The sequence below is a fragment of the Diuraphis noxia genome, unplaced genomic scaffold (assembly GCF_037042655.1).
Source record: "Diuraphis noxia isolate RWA-SAM2 unplaced genomic scaffold, SU_Dnox_SAM2 contig0002, whole genome shotgun sequence".
Classification (NCBI taxonomy): domain Eukaryota; kingdom Metazoa; phylum Arthropoda; class Insecta; order Hemiptera; family Aphididae; genus Diuraphis; species Diuraphis noxia.
The window spans coordinates 83,129,098-83,143,315 of NW_028301712.1; the positions used below are offsets into that span (position 1 = coordinate 83,129,098).

Below are 14,218 nucleotides of genomic sequence, written 5' to 3' on the forward strand. Positions count from 1 at the left end.
AAAATAAATTAAAAATACAAAAATGTAATAATTTTGACACACTTTAATTAGGTAGGTACCTATTTAAATATTATACTCGTACCTATAACGTTATAACTGACAAGTAATATAATAAAATACTTCTGCATAAATTACGTAAGTAATCTAGGTCTACCTCAGAGAGCGTAGAGACGTTGAATGTAATGACAATTTTGGCCGTAGGTGATTGACGAATTTGGGGACTAGTGGTGGCGTTTGGAACTTGGAATGCAGTGGCGGGAACAAAAACGCATAGATGTGACATAGGCAAAATCATCCGGTCAAAACGCATCCGGTTTACCCGGACCCGCTGAAACGCATGGTGTGGCGAGGCCCTAAACGTTGGGGAAAACTTCAGTTAACAGTCAAATATTTTTAAGAAATACACAATCTTCAACGATTGTTCAAATCTTTGTTTGAATTGAAGTCCGTTCAAAATTCACTTTAGAATATGTGGGGAAGAAGGTGATTGTAACCGAACATAGAGAATCTCAGACGAAAAATCCGGAGACAAAAGGTTGGACAAAAAGTTAACAAAAATACACAATATTCTATAAAATGTTCATTAATAATAATTATATAACAAATTATGTATGAGCCTATAAATATATGCCACCCGCGTGGCCTAAGCGTAAGTGTAAATAACGTCAGTAAAGTAGGTACCTATACATCATCATCCACGTTCGTGTACACACACACAACCTAAACATCGCTCTCATACAAACACACACCGTGTGACTAGCCAGCGCACTACCCAGTACAGCTGGTTCGTCAATAATGATCTTGTTCAGTTGCCGTCATTACCAATCATGTGCTCGAGTATGATGTTCCATCCAATAACGAATGCCCAAAACTCGCCGACGCTCACGTACGTGTAGATGTACGCAGAACCGGCTTTTGGTATGCGAGTACCGAATTCGGCGTAGCACAATGCAGCCAACATGGACGCTGCGCCAGCCAACATAAACGATAGTATGATCGCTGGACCAGCCATTTCCTTGGCGACCGTGCCGATCAGTACGTAAATCCCGGCACCCACCATGTGACCGATTCCTGTGCAACAGTAAAAAAAAAGTCAACTGATATTATTATTTACCTACATTGTAGTCATTGTACGTATCGAAAACAACGCGTTCGCTTACATTTCACAACAGTTCATATTACAATAATAATATTTCACAAATAACGCGCTTTCGTTATGATAGTTCATTATTAAAATCTATCATAAAACAATTATCGAATTGGTACTTAAAGGGGGGAGAGGGTAAAAAGTAAAAATAAAAACGACATTTTCATGCTGCAAAACTAGTTTTCGACAAAATCGATTTTGTAACTAGAAAAACAACCTTAGCTATGTAAATGATTTAGCATTTTCTGTACATAAAAAAAAAAAAAAATCAAAAATTGTTAACTGTTTTTAAACTAATTATAGACATGTTGATTTTATATTTTTGGCAGTGTTCGGGAGTAGCGCGCTAATTGTAGCGGCGCTTCATTAAATGCGTTAAAAATGTACAATAAGCGTATAGGTAGCGAAAATTATCATTATTTTGTCACTATCTACAATCTTTTTGATGATTATATTTGCTTATTTATATTATGATAATAATGAGTGTATTACTGAGGTTTTTTGGTTTAACCCACGTTTTTTACATTTATATTTTATAGTAAAAAAAAAACCAATTTTTAACTTAAGTTACTATTCTTAGCAAACTAAGTTCTAACTAAATGTCTAAATTATATGTTAACTTAGTTACTTTTTATATTAAAGTAACTTAAGTTTAATTAGTTGAAAAAAGTGACTAACTTGCCTAGCTTTGTCAAGGGGTGATATCCTGAGTCCCTTCTATATGTTATTTCCCATTGCTATGTATTTTAAAATGCAAAATATATTTATGTAAAAAATAGTAAAATCTTAAGCTCTAAGTGTAGCTAAGAAATCTGTCCCTTCGTAAATAATATGTTCTATGGATCTACGCCTCACGTATAGTTAAATCCTGTCCATACGTCCAATGACTAAATGTCAGATCAGTACAAACTACAAACTCTGGTTTTTAATAAGAACATTTTTTTTTTTTTTTAATGTAGTGAAAAGTATCGTACTACATTTAAACAATAGCGTTAGAAGTAGGGCACTACATTATTTTTAAAAAAAGTAGCGATAGCGAGCTACTTTTTAGGGAGAAGTATCTGTAGCGTTAGCGTGATAACAAAAAACATGTAGCGTCCCGATCACTGATTTTTGGTATAGGTGTATTTATTATTATGAAATATAATGGTAAAGTATTATTTTTGATTTACCAATAGTATATTTGACTGTAATTACAACACTTTAAGTCTTTAACATTAGTACACAAAAAATAAATACGCAGAGGAAATCTATATTTATATTTATACGACTATACCTACTAATGAGTAATGTATAATGAGATAAAACTTGTTCGTAAGTAAGTGGTACTTAATCTCTGTAACTAAAAGAAACTGATTCTAAAAATTATTTCACTCTTAGAAAGCTACACAATAACGAGTATCATAAATCTTATACTTAATATTTATAAATGTGTACGTTTATACTTTATCAATTCTTTTAAATTTTATTATAATACTGTTTAATCAAGATTTAGTTTTAAACATTTAAGTAGCAATACAAATGTACCACAGTAAATACTGCTGTCTGCTATAGCCTATAATGATATGTTGACAAAGTGTGCTATATTAACAAAGTTATATAGTTATTGATTGAGTAAAGGTTCTATCTACGCAAACAATTAAATTTATAAAAAAAGTTAACAATATTTTATTCAATACTCTTATTTATTTATATTAAATATTATTTTATTTGTAATTATTATGTATTAAAATGTGTTTTAGATTCTGAGTGGAGCAAATTTTCTAATTTTCTATGAATAAAAAAACTTGAAAGTTTAATTATATTTTTTAAAATGTTTATGAAATGTATTCGATAGGTAAAAAAAATTGAACATTGAATGCAATTCTCCTCACAAACTTTTTCAGTTGTAGTTTAAAAATATATTTTTTTAAAGATTATAAAGTTCAAATGTTGACAAAATTTATAAATTACTTTGCACTTTTTGGTGTAACTTTAAAACAAATTACCATAGATACATGACATTTTCACCGAATGTCTATATAAGTATATTCTATTCACCATGCAATTTCCGATCATTATTAGTTTTTTTTAAATTAATATCGATAAAAAATTATTTTTTGGGGAGAAAAGCTTGAAAATTTCATACAAGGCTCCTAACATATTTTTACAATAGAAGTTGAAAAATAAAAGAAATACATAGCCACAATTTTTTTTTACAAACATTCAATGTGTGAATTTTTACTGCATACGTAAAAATCACAAAAATTCGCCAATTATTTTAAGCTAAAAAATAATATATCCTAGACAGGTAAACCGTCTCCGCTCAGAATCGTTTTTCGTATACAATGATATTATAATATCATTGGATTCAAATTTAATTCCACCCATTACAGTATTACCCACCTGTAACCTACTGTACAGCAGAGCGATAACTACTTTCCCGCTTTTTTTTAATTTAATAAGTATAACTATGTGTATTCAATTGTATTATAATGTGCCTTCTTAAATATTATTGTACTTATCATATAAAAAAATGTATTATAATTTTGTATTATCAGTTACAGTTATTTTATAAATTATCTAAGAATTATCCAGATAACTATTTAATTATCTTTACCTAACATAGTTACACTGTTAATAATAGACTTACCTTATATGGTTGCATTCTACCACTTATACTATGAACAACAATAAATAGCTTCATCAGTAGGTACACACACGTTTAGGTATGTGTAACCATTAACCAACTAAAATTGGGGAATATCTACAGCTCAACAATAACAAGTACATGATAATATGTACAAACAGTTGAAGAGCAAAATTTTGCCAAAACTATGTTCACGTGATTATACTTATACACTGCTAGGGGTTAAAGTGGAGGGGGGCGCAGGAGGACTCAGTCCCCTTACCTCTGACGGCGGTTAAAAAGCGTCCCCTTTAACAAATTAGGATTTTATACATTAGACATTATACATAAAATTATATATGGAACGCTTAAAACTATATGGAGACATTAGTCCCCTCTGGAATTTTTTCCCACTTTAACCTCTGTATACACCTGCAGCAATAGTAGACACTATATAGACATTCGCAATTAAAGGTTAGACGCCTTAAAGAGTAATTTTATAATTATTGCTGACATTGCTTGAAGCACAGTATGTATATAATACGGTAAGGTAATTTCGATATAAAGATGTTATGTTAATATCACAGCTAAAATATAATATTGTGCATATCTTAATCCGAGGTTAATTGGTTAATATCATATAACACGATTGGTTGGGTGTACTTTCTAAAAGTGATCTTTAAGGTTGCCAAATATCCAATACAAAAAATAATTTAGTTGTAATGAGTTGTATTTTGCAACTAAATTCTAGTGGCTAAATTTCGTTGTATTAAATAAGAACATGCACTGACAACTGCCGATATTTACCATTTATTTCAATCATACCTACAACTAAACGAGTGTATATTACCTATTGGCTATTAATTATTAATATCAACTTATTATACATTAAATTATAGGCTATAATAGGTAAATCATATTATCAGATAGGTATTTTATATCTTCGAATATAATTTATTAAATAAAATTATTACTATTTTTATTATTGTTATAATAATTTATTTTACTAGCTGAATATTATTAAAACTTATCTATAAATAAATAACCAAATATAAATATTGAGTGATCAGTGATGTCATTACAACACTATGATATATTCAAATGTTCTGAAAAGTATAAATCAACACTTCTGACGTATAAAAGAATCATTACTTATTGATCAATGACAAATATTATTTATTTTTAGTCGATATAGTATGGTTACGCAATAGTTTATAAGGTGTATTGTTAAATGCCTAAATCTCAACCTAGAATTTAAAAAAACGGTATTAGGAAGAATTAAAAGGTTATAAAATATACATCATGAATGTACATAAAAAATAGATAGATGGAATTAATTGAATAAAATATGTATAGTGTAATACATATTTTATTCAATTAATTCCATCTATCTATTTTTTAAATTTAATATTGTAGAAGTGTTATGATTAAACCATTTATAAATAATTTATACATTTATATATTATAAAAATTATAGCAATGCCATTATAGCAAATTTAATCTAAAATAATGTTTCACCATTTCATACGTAGATTTTTATCCAACAAATGTTTTAAAAAATTAGTTTAAATTTGTGATGAAAGAAATAAACCAAGATGCTCTTGGGTAGTAATAATGAATAACTAATAACGAGTAATAAGCAACAGCTTATTTTCTGTGTAGCCAATGGCAACTACTAACCAGAAATAAACGAATAACCGGTTATATTTTTAATATTATTTTACTTAAGTCTGATACATTTTTATTCGAATTTTGGTTTTACGTTATTATTATACGCAATAATATATAATCAGTTTCCCAAAAATATGTGCATTTAAGTAGCAAACAATAAAATGTATATATCATTTTCTTTTATAAAAAAAAAAACACGGCAATACGTGGAAGATAATAAATGGAAATCTAATATATATAAATATTAAATACAAACAAATATTCGTTTTTTTGTGAGCCAAACATGAGAAGTCTGGGTTGAAAAACGAAGCTATAAACATTCCCCGAGTCTCAAGGCACTCTTTCTGAGCACCAAATTGGATGCCATTTAATTTAGTTTAAAAGTTAATGTATAATACAATAATAGTTAGATAATATTATATGGTATTTTGTTTTGATTTTTTTTAATTTGCGCTATGAATTTAGTACTTGATTTAAAATATCATAAAAAATCAGTTCAAGTTTGTCCAAATAATTTAATTTGAATATTGAATATTGTATATAACAAACTAAATTACAAATACAAAAATGTTGGAAGCTTTGTTATTATTTAAATATGAAAAACACTTAGGCATACCTAAAAGAGTTATGTCAAATGTTGTCAAACATCGTTTTAGTGGTGTTTCGATTGCTTGCGTCCCGATGTCCAATACTTTTGTACGGCCCATTTTTTCAGAAAAGCCACTGAACACATGGCTTAATATTTTGTGCCTTGAACCTGGCATGATGAATAGACTTGTTAATCTCTGAAAAATAAAAAAATAATAATTTAGTATGACGCTTAGAAGCTATTGTAAATGTTTGTATATTATTAAATATTTATTAATTATGAGATTTAAAAAGGGGGAAAGTGTAGACTGTAGATAACCATTATGCTGTACAGTAGGAAATTATCTATTGTATATCTCATCATTGAATTTAATTTATTTCTCTATAACAGATGTGTTAAATTTGATTCCAATGTTAAGTCATTACAGATGGTTTGTCAGCCAATAAATTATAATATATTAGTATTCATTAATATAGTGCCTAATTTATTTTACTATTCATAGCAATACTGAATACAATATAAATAGGTGATTGACTGATAGCATAAAATAATCTTAAGTGTACATGAATAATATTTTTAAACTACAATAAAATAGTTGAAATCGTTATTCTTCGTTTAATAATCACGTTGAAATTTGGACTTCAAAATGTTTAAAAGAAATTTTTAATTTTTTTGTGTTCTGTATAAACTACTTATAAGACCCTTGAATTAATTTCATCATTATTAGCTATAAAAGTTAAACATTGTATATACATATATTCAACTACTAATTAATTTGCAAATTTTCGTGTTTTTCTCGAATTTTACCGAAGATTGAACAAAATTTATAAAAAAAAAATCATGCCATGTATCTTTAAGATGTTTAAATAGCAAAAAATAAAAACTTATTGACTGAGTAAAAATGATGCATCGACAAACATTGAAAAAAAATCAAAAATTTCTCATGCAAATAAATAGCTCAAAAAGAATCAAAAACAAAACCAAACATTTTTTAGTTGAATTATTAGGTAAACATTTGAAATACCTACTATTATTAATTTTTGAATAACAATAAAATATCAAAATTTACTGAATTAGATTTACTTCTAATCGTTTTGATACTCTTTTTGCAACACATGACTAAGTTAAACCTTAATGTTAAACCGTTGGACAAAAAAATGAAGAAAACGAAAGCGTTAAAAATTAGAATATAATTTGTTTTCAATCCTCAAGAATAAATAATAACTTATCGTTATACCTTATACTATTGTACATAATATAGTTATTTTTTAATTGTTGGCTCTTTATAGTCTTATTGGATCAATTAATTTTTAAAATAACAGTAGGTGCATATTATGAGTTCCACGTAGCTATTATAATTATACCGACCGGCGTGGCGTAGAATGCTCAACATTAAAATCACATATTCACATATTATGGTCATTACTAGATAACATTGGATACTACAACTAAATTTATTACATAGAAATATAAATGATAATAGGTTGGAATTTTATGCTTCAATAAAAACGATTACCTATAATGTATCCGATATATAATCATGATTTAGTAGGAATTAAAAAAAAGTAAATACACCTAATATTATATTGCGTAGAGCATACATACATAATATAATTGATAGATAATAATGATTAATGAGTAACGTTCTTATACGTAGTTCAGATATAAGGTTAAGTTTTAGATATAATATTCTGGATAAAAAAACTAATTGATATATTTATTTTACTCATATTAATAGTACTGAATTATCTTAAATACTTTATAATAACACAGACAAGTATATTTTATCTCAATTAATGGTATAGGTAACTTTAAATATGAAACAAATACATATATAAATACATCAACAACGTCAGAAATATAATACATAGTTATAAGGTTTGTACCAGGAAATGATGAAATATTTAGGTGTTTTACACGTACGCATTCGATTTCAACTGATATAAAATATACTGTATCCATAATATGTTAATAATATAGTTCATATTAGCTGTATGAAGAAATAAATTACCTATATCTACTTAGGATAATAAATTTGACGTAGAATTTTAACTTCATGGCCTTTTTTGTTTATATAATTTGATAAAATTATTTTTATTTCATTCTATATTAAAATTGTTACATGTGTTTTATAATAAATATTATGAAACATGCTTGTATACGAGTATCGTCTAGGGTTACTTGATAGTATATAAGTCCCACACTCTCATAATTTTCATATTGCTAGAATAACTTGTTTAAATTAAACTATATAAAAAAAAAAACATTATATTGTTTCATTGATTATTATAACATATAAGGTAGTTTGACTTGGTAAATTGTATATACATTTTTTTTTTTTGTAGTAGGAAAATAAACTTATTTAAGGAACTCATCTAGAACATAAAATTAATGTTTGTTTGTTATTGTTTGTTTGTGCTCTAAAAACTCAAAAACTACAATAAAAAGTTATAATCAATAGATATCCCTTGAAAATCGAGAAGGGGTTGTACTTATTGTAGTTTCATTTTTCAACCCATCAATCAGTGAAAGTCAGTATAATGTGGCTCACAAAGTCACAAATGAATTTTCCACTGGTGACGGATAATAATAAGTTTTTTATTTTTAAATAGGATATCCACATGATATTTACATTATGATTGGACATAAATAAATTGGATTATATTTTGTCATTTAGGCCGTCAAAGCAATTCTAAATAAAATTAAAATTGAGTACCAGTGTTAATAATTATATACTAGCGGCAAAGATGCAAAGTGTATAGTTGAGGTTTATATAGTTTCTAAAAAACAACAATTGGAAGATTTTGACAAAAAATAAATGAGAATATTTTAACAGAAGAAAACGGAAGCGATCAATGAATAGATTATATAATTATGTATTATATACTATGCATTTGACTAATACGGACAATATTAGGTTATATCCAGACAAATTATGCACAGTTTTTGACCGATTTTTTTTGTACACGTAAAGAAAAGTACTCGATTCAAGTCGAGTACTCGCCTTGAATCCACCACTATTTTCTTTCATACTCAGAAGTCGAGTACTCGACTTTTTCTTAATCGAAATTTGTCGAGTACCTACCCGAATTTTGAATTCGACTCGACTTGAAATAATAAAACTCGACTCGACTCGAAATTAAAAAACAACACTCGCCCAACACTAGACTATTTTATGATATTAAATTATTTTCTATAATTATATCTGTTAATTTTTATTTTATATAATTGATTAAATCATCATACTTACCGTATAATTTTATATACTTCAGATTCTAAACACGTATACGATAACATTGTCTAATTTTCTTTTTTTATACAGAAAACATTTTTCTTTAGACAGTAGTAGTGCAATTTCAGTTATCTTTGGCGATAAAAGGTTTTAGGTGTTTGTAGTTTTTATATTTTTTTTTCTATTTGAATATTTTTATCAACCTATGATTTATTATTTATCATTGATCTTAAGTTTATAATTTAATAACGTAAAACTACCTTTAGCCGAAGTGGATATAGTATCTATTTGCTGAGAAGTTATGCCATTTTTAATATTTTTAATTTGGTATAATTACTCGTAAAAATAAAGAATGTAATAAAAGTTTAATCTATGCGAACATGATTTAATTCTCACTAAATTCTCATTCTATTTTATCATTAACTACATAGAATATATTTATATAAATACCTACCTATAATTATAGACTGTTCTTAGAATAATTTTGTAATGAATATCAAAAAAAGGCAAAAAATATAGGCTTAAAAATACTTAAATAAGTTAAAATTAATAAGAAAAAATATACTATATTTTATGAAAAACAAGAATTGCTATAGTACCTAATAATAAATAATATTTAATATGTTTTTATAGAAAAAAAAATTATGTTTGTGAAATTAATGGAGAATAATACATGCATCTAAAATCTCTTAACACAATATTGTGTTAAAATTCTAACCAACAAAAACATTTAAGACAGTTAGTATCAAGAATTAAGGGCATGGGCTATTGGGCTATGGCCAACCATTTAAGTTCATAATACTATATAAATAGCTAACCATTGCAAATCAATGTATAATTTGTTGTATTGCTTGGAATAAAAAAGTGTAGCTTTGCAGGATTCTTTAGTGTAAAATTATTTTATACTATGTAACATATGTATATTTAAATTTAAAGTAAAACATTAAATAAATTAGTGTAAAAACCATGGTTTTATTATATTGTTATTATACGTGTACTGTAGATATTTTAGATTCTAAACGGAACAATAAAAATGAATGTATTGATTTTACAATGATGTGTAGATGTGTTATATTTATTATTTTTTTTTTTTTTTGTGTCTGTCATAAAGTTCTGAAACACTGTCCTAAAGTTGCCTTCAGGGGCAGTAAAATGCTTTGGTTTTCTATATTTCAACATATTTTCTAAGTGAATCTAGTAGGTATTTGCCTCTTGGAAGGGGGGGGGAGGGTTCCAAAATAAAATTCACAATAGTTTCCAAAAGCTTCGGAAAAACCAACTTTTACAATAATAATATTTTTTTTTTTTTTATTGAGGGATAAGTAATGTTTGTTTTTTCAATTATTGTCGATTACTAATGTTTCAATAGGTCAAAAACATTAAAATAATTTAATAGGTACATACTTTTATGGTTCCTCATAAGTTTTTAGTGTAATTTTAAAAAAAATTGAGTGAAAATACACAATATTTTTATGGGCATGAGCATGTGAATTTATAATTTTGGAAATTTTTTTAAAAATCACAAAAATTAGCAAAATATTTTCAGTATAAGTATAATTCATAAAAATGTTCTTTTTATATCTTGTTTGGAATTTTTATGACATTGTATATTCACCTGCATGAGATGACGTTTCATTTGACGATTTTCTTATTTTGTTTTAATTAAAAACCAATAACGAACTAAAGATACTTGAAATTTTCCTTAAATTTTTATTTTATTTTTCCTATTATAAGTATATTATAATCTCAATAATATTTTTATTATTTTTAAACTATTTTTTGGCATGAGAAATTTTCAATTTTTTTTTTTTGATAATCGCAGATGAAGCATTTTTCAATCTGTCAAAAAGCTTGAAAATTCAAAAAATTAATACAATATTCCTTTTAAGTTTTTATTATAGCAATAAAATTTAAATTTAAAAGATACATAGGAACGATTTTTAAATATTTCGGAAATTCGGAAATTATTTCATAGTTAAAAATGTATAAAATATTTAATTTTTATAGCTAAAGATTGACAAGTAAATAAGATCCACTTCAATCCATAAACAAAAAATCTAAAAATAAATAAACTCAATTTTTTTTTAAAGCATTTTAAATTTAAATTTGAACGAAATAAGATATTTAAATAAAAAATAACTGTTTTAGTTATCTTTAGTAGTGAGATGTAGTGTAGATATTGCTTGAAATCTTTTAAATATATTTTTATATTGTACACATTCAATGAAATTTTCAAACTCGATTTTTTGGCAAAAATTAATTTGACCTAGATATTGTATCACTAATACTGAAATAAATTACTTAAATAGCAATAATATTATCAAATATACTTAGTATTATAGGCTAATAGACCATCTTCGCTCAGGCTCATTTTTCGTATACAATGATTTTATATCATTGATTCAAAGTTGACGCATGCATTACGAAACCTATAAGTACACATCAGATCGGTACCCATCATTTGCATATATTTTTTTGATCGAAAATGAAATCGATTTATAGCAGGTGCATCAGACTAAGTATATATATGTGCCTATTAAACATTTTTCGTACAAGCAATACCTACATTCAAGTTTGATACATTCAAGTTTTTTTGAGATTGTATTATACTTGTTACTAATAATATTAAATTTAGAACAAAATAAACTTTTAGATAGGTGTAAGGGGCTAAGTCCCCCGCCACCACAAGTCTGTCTAGCCTGGAAACTGATTGCAACCCTAACAATTTAGCTCGATTTACGTCACTAGTCTACGCGCAAAACGGCTAAAGTGATACCTTTAGATCCAACATTGGTGGCGTTCAAAATATATACATATCATCCGATCACCGATACCTAGCACACGTATTATGCCTTACACGAGGCATTGCCCCGGCCCAACGAAATATTTTCTTAAGACGTAACTCACAACTGTATTATTCATGTTCCAGATGGCCATCAAAAATTAAATTTATATTATTCAAAAATCAGCTCGGAACGGGTTTTATTCATGAGTAGCGCGAGTGGAGAGAAAATAAATCTTAAAATTACAGGAAAAAAAATCGTATAGGTATGGTATAATATATAAATTGTGTTTTTATCGATATGTACGTGCGTATATGTATACAGAGTGAATCATCTATAGAGTAGACATTATTTGAAACCAATTCTGTGAGAAATCGATAAATCTCCGGCTGCATCCTGTATATCTAGGTATATATATAGGTGCACACTGTGGTGAATAGCTTTACAGACGATCTAATATCCATATATACAATACCATATAATCCATATTTCATGCGAAGTGACCGTGTAATGTATATTGGTACGACGGATAGAAAAGGGTGAAAATTACTTACCAAACAACACTACGGTATAATAATGTTATGCGCGGTGTCAATGGTCAATGGAAATCGGCGGCATACATTTCGATTTGTAACTTTTTTTACTTTTTTTTTCTTTTCCGTACCTCTTGAAATCGCGGTCGCGTTGTCTGTCACTTACACTGTTTTGATTACTTATTAATTATTCATCGTATCGATCATCAGATAGCACAACATACTAATAATATCACATAATATTATAGCTAGGCATACTATTATTGTTATCGACGGTCGGTCGGTTTTTGTTTTACCGGTGGTGTTTTTTTTTTTACGTTGACGATTATTGTGTGGGTTTTTGTTTTGTTTTTAAACGACGACTACTAGACGGCGGCACGGACGCACTGCGTGACGTACTACTGTGGACCCGGAAAATCGATTTGCCAACGCAGCCGTCCGGGGGCCGCTCGTCGGTCGTATCGTTCATGCGCGGGTAAGTTTGCCAGCCATGTACCACGGTTATGGTGCTAACCGTAAGCAGGTTCATGGAATGACATCGTAATATTATAAGCCCGTATAATCGACAGCAGCTTAGCAGGACGTCTGCAGCTGCGGCCAACTACACTGTGCACAAAATAATATGCGACCTGCATTGTCGCACCAGGATTTTTTTCTAAGGGAGGGCAAAATTGGGTCCACCTCAATGTTGGTACGGCCGAATGAAAATATTTAGTGTTGTCACAACGACGTCTCGTCTTATCGATGGGGAGGTTTACGCGCTCACTTCACTAGTTAGTAGTTCGCCATAATACCCACGTTTAGGCACACATTAGGTACGTACTATATATACAAATGTCTGACACAAAAAAAGGTAGTTATACTCAGTGCTCGAATTGGGAAATTGAAAAAAAGGGAACTCAAGTATAAATTCAAAAAATAGCGTTCCAACTGAACATTTATTGAGTACTAACCCGCGGGGGGCTTTACCACAATATTTTTATTAGTTTATATATTTTATTTCTCTAAATGTTAATATTTAAAAATAATAATAATAATGCATTGAATAAAATAAAATTTTCCTACACTTACGAGTTTATTTTATTTTTTACAGTACTTATTTAATATTTTATAAGATTGAATAAATATAAAATAAAAATATTCATTGTCATTTGATACTGCAGCGTACGGCGTACCCGTGCGTTCTTTTAGGAAAATGTAGTATGGGAACGTTATTTAAAATCAAAAGAGCTGAGTTCCCATACGTCCCCCCGCCTCCCTATACGAGCATTGGGTATACTTGAGCATGAAAAAAATGTTTTAATATTTCTAGCCGAATAACAGTGATGAGACTATAAGAGCATTACATAAAATAATATAAAGCTTAAATGTTTTCAACTAATACATAAAATAGTACCTATTATACAGTTCCTGCAGAGTATATAGGATCACACATTCACCTATTCACCTAGCATGTTCACTCCTCCTAGTTCCCACTTATCTTTTAATAGTTATTTTCTATTAAATTCTAATTCGTCAAAAAACTCTTTGTAGATTACAATATTATATATTGTAAAAAAAAAAATCCTACTGAATTAATATTTCGAATCGGACACGCACAAACGGGAAATGATTATTATATTATATATAATACCTATAGATAGATAGGGTGCAAT

The 14,218-nt window shown here is 28.0% G+C and overlaps 1 protein-coding gene across 2 annotated transcripts in view; it reads right to left on the minus strand.

The window, feature by feature from the left end:
- The window catches only part of LOC107173421 (cationic amino acid transporter 4), a 38,681-nt gene extending 25,711 nt beyond the window's left edge, over positions 1-12,970 (minus strand). For both annotated transcript variants that reach the window (XM_015523958.2, XM_089218797.1), the window contains exons 1-3: positions 12,585-12,970; positions 6,043-6,211; positions 823-1,071 (exon numbers count right to left, since the gene is read on the minus strand). In XM_015523958.2, coding sequence (XP_015379444.2) covers positions 823-1,071; positions 6,043-6,190 — 397 coding nt within the window. In that variant the 5' untranslated portion in view covers positions 6,191-6,211; positions 12,585-12,970. The remainder of the gene's footprint in view (positions 1-822; positions 1,072-6,042; positions 6,212-12,584) is intronic.
- Between the last annotated feature and the right edge of the window lie 1,248 nt (positions 12,971-14,218).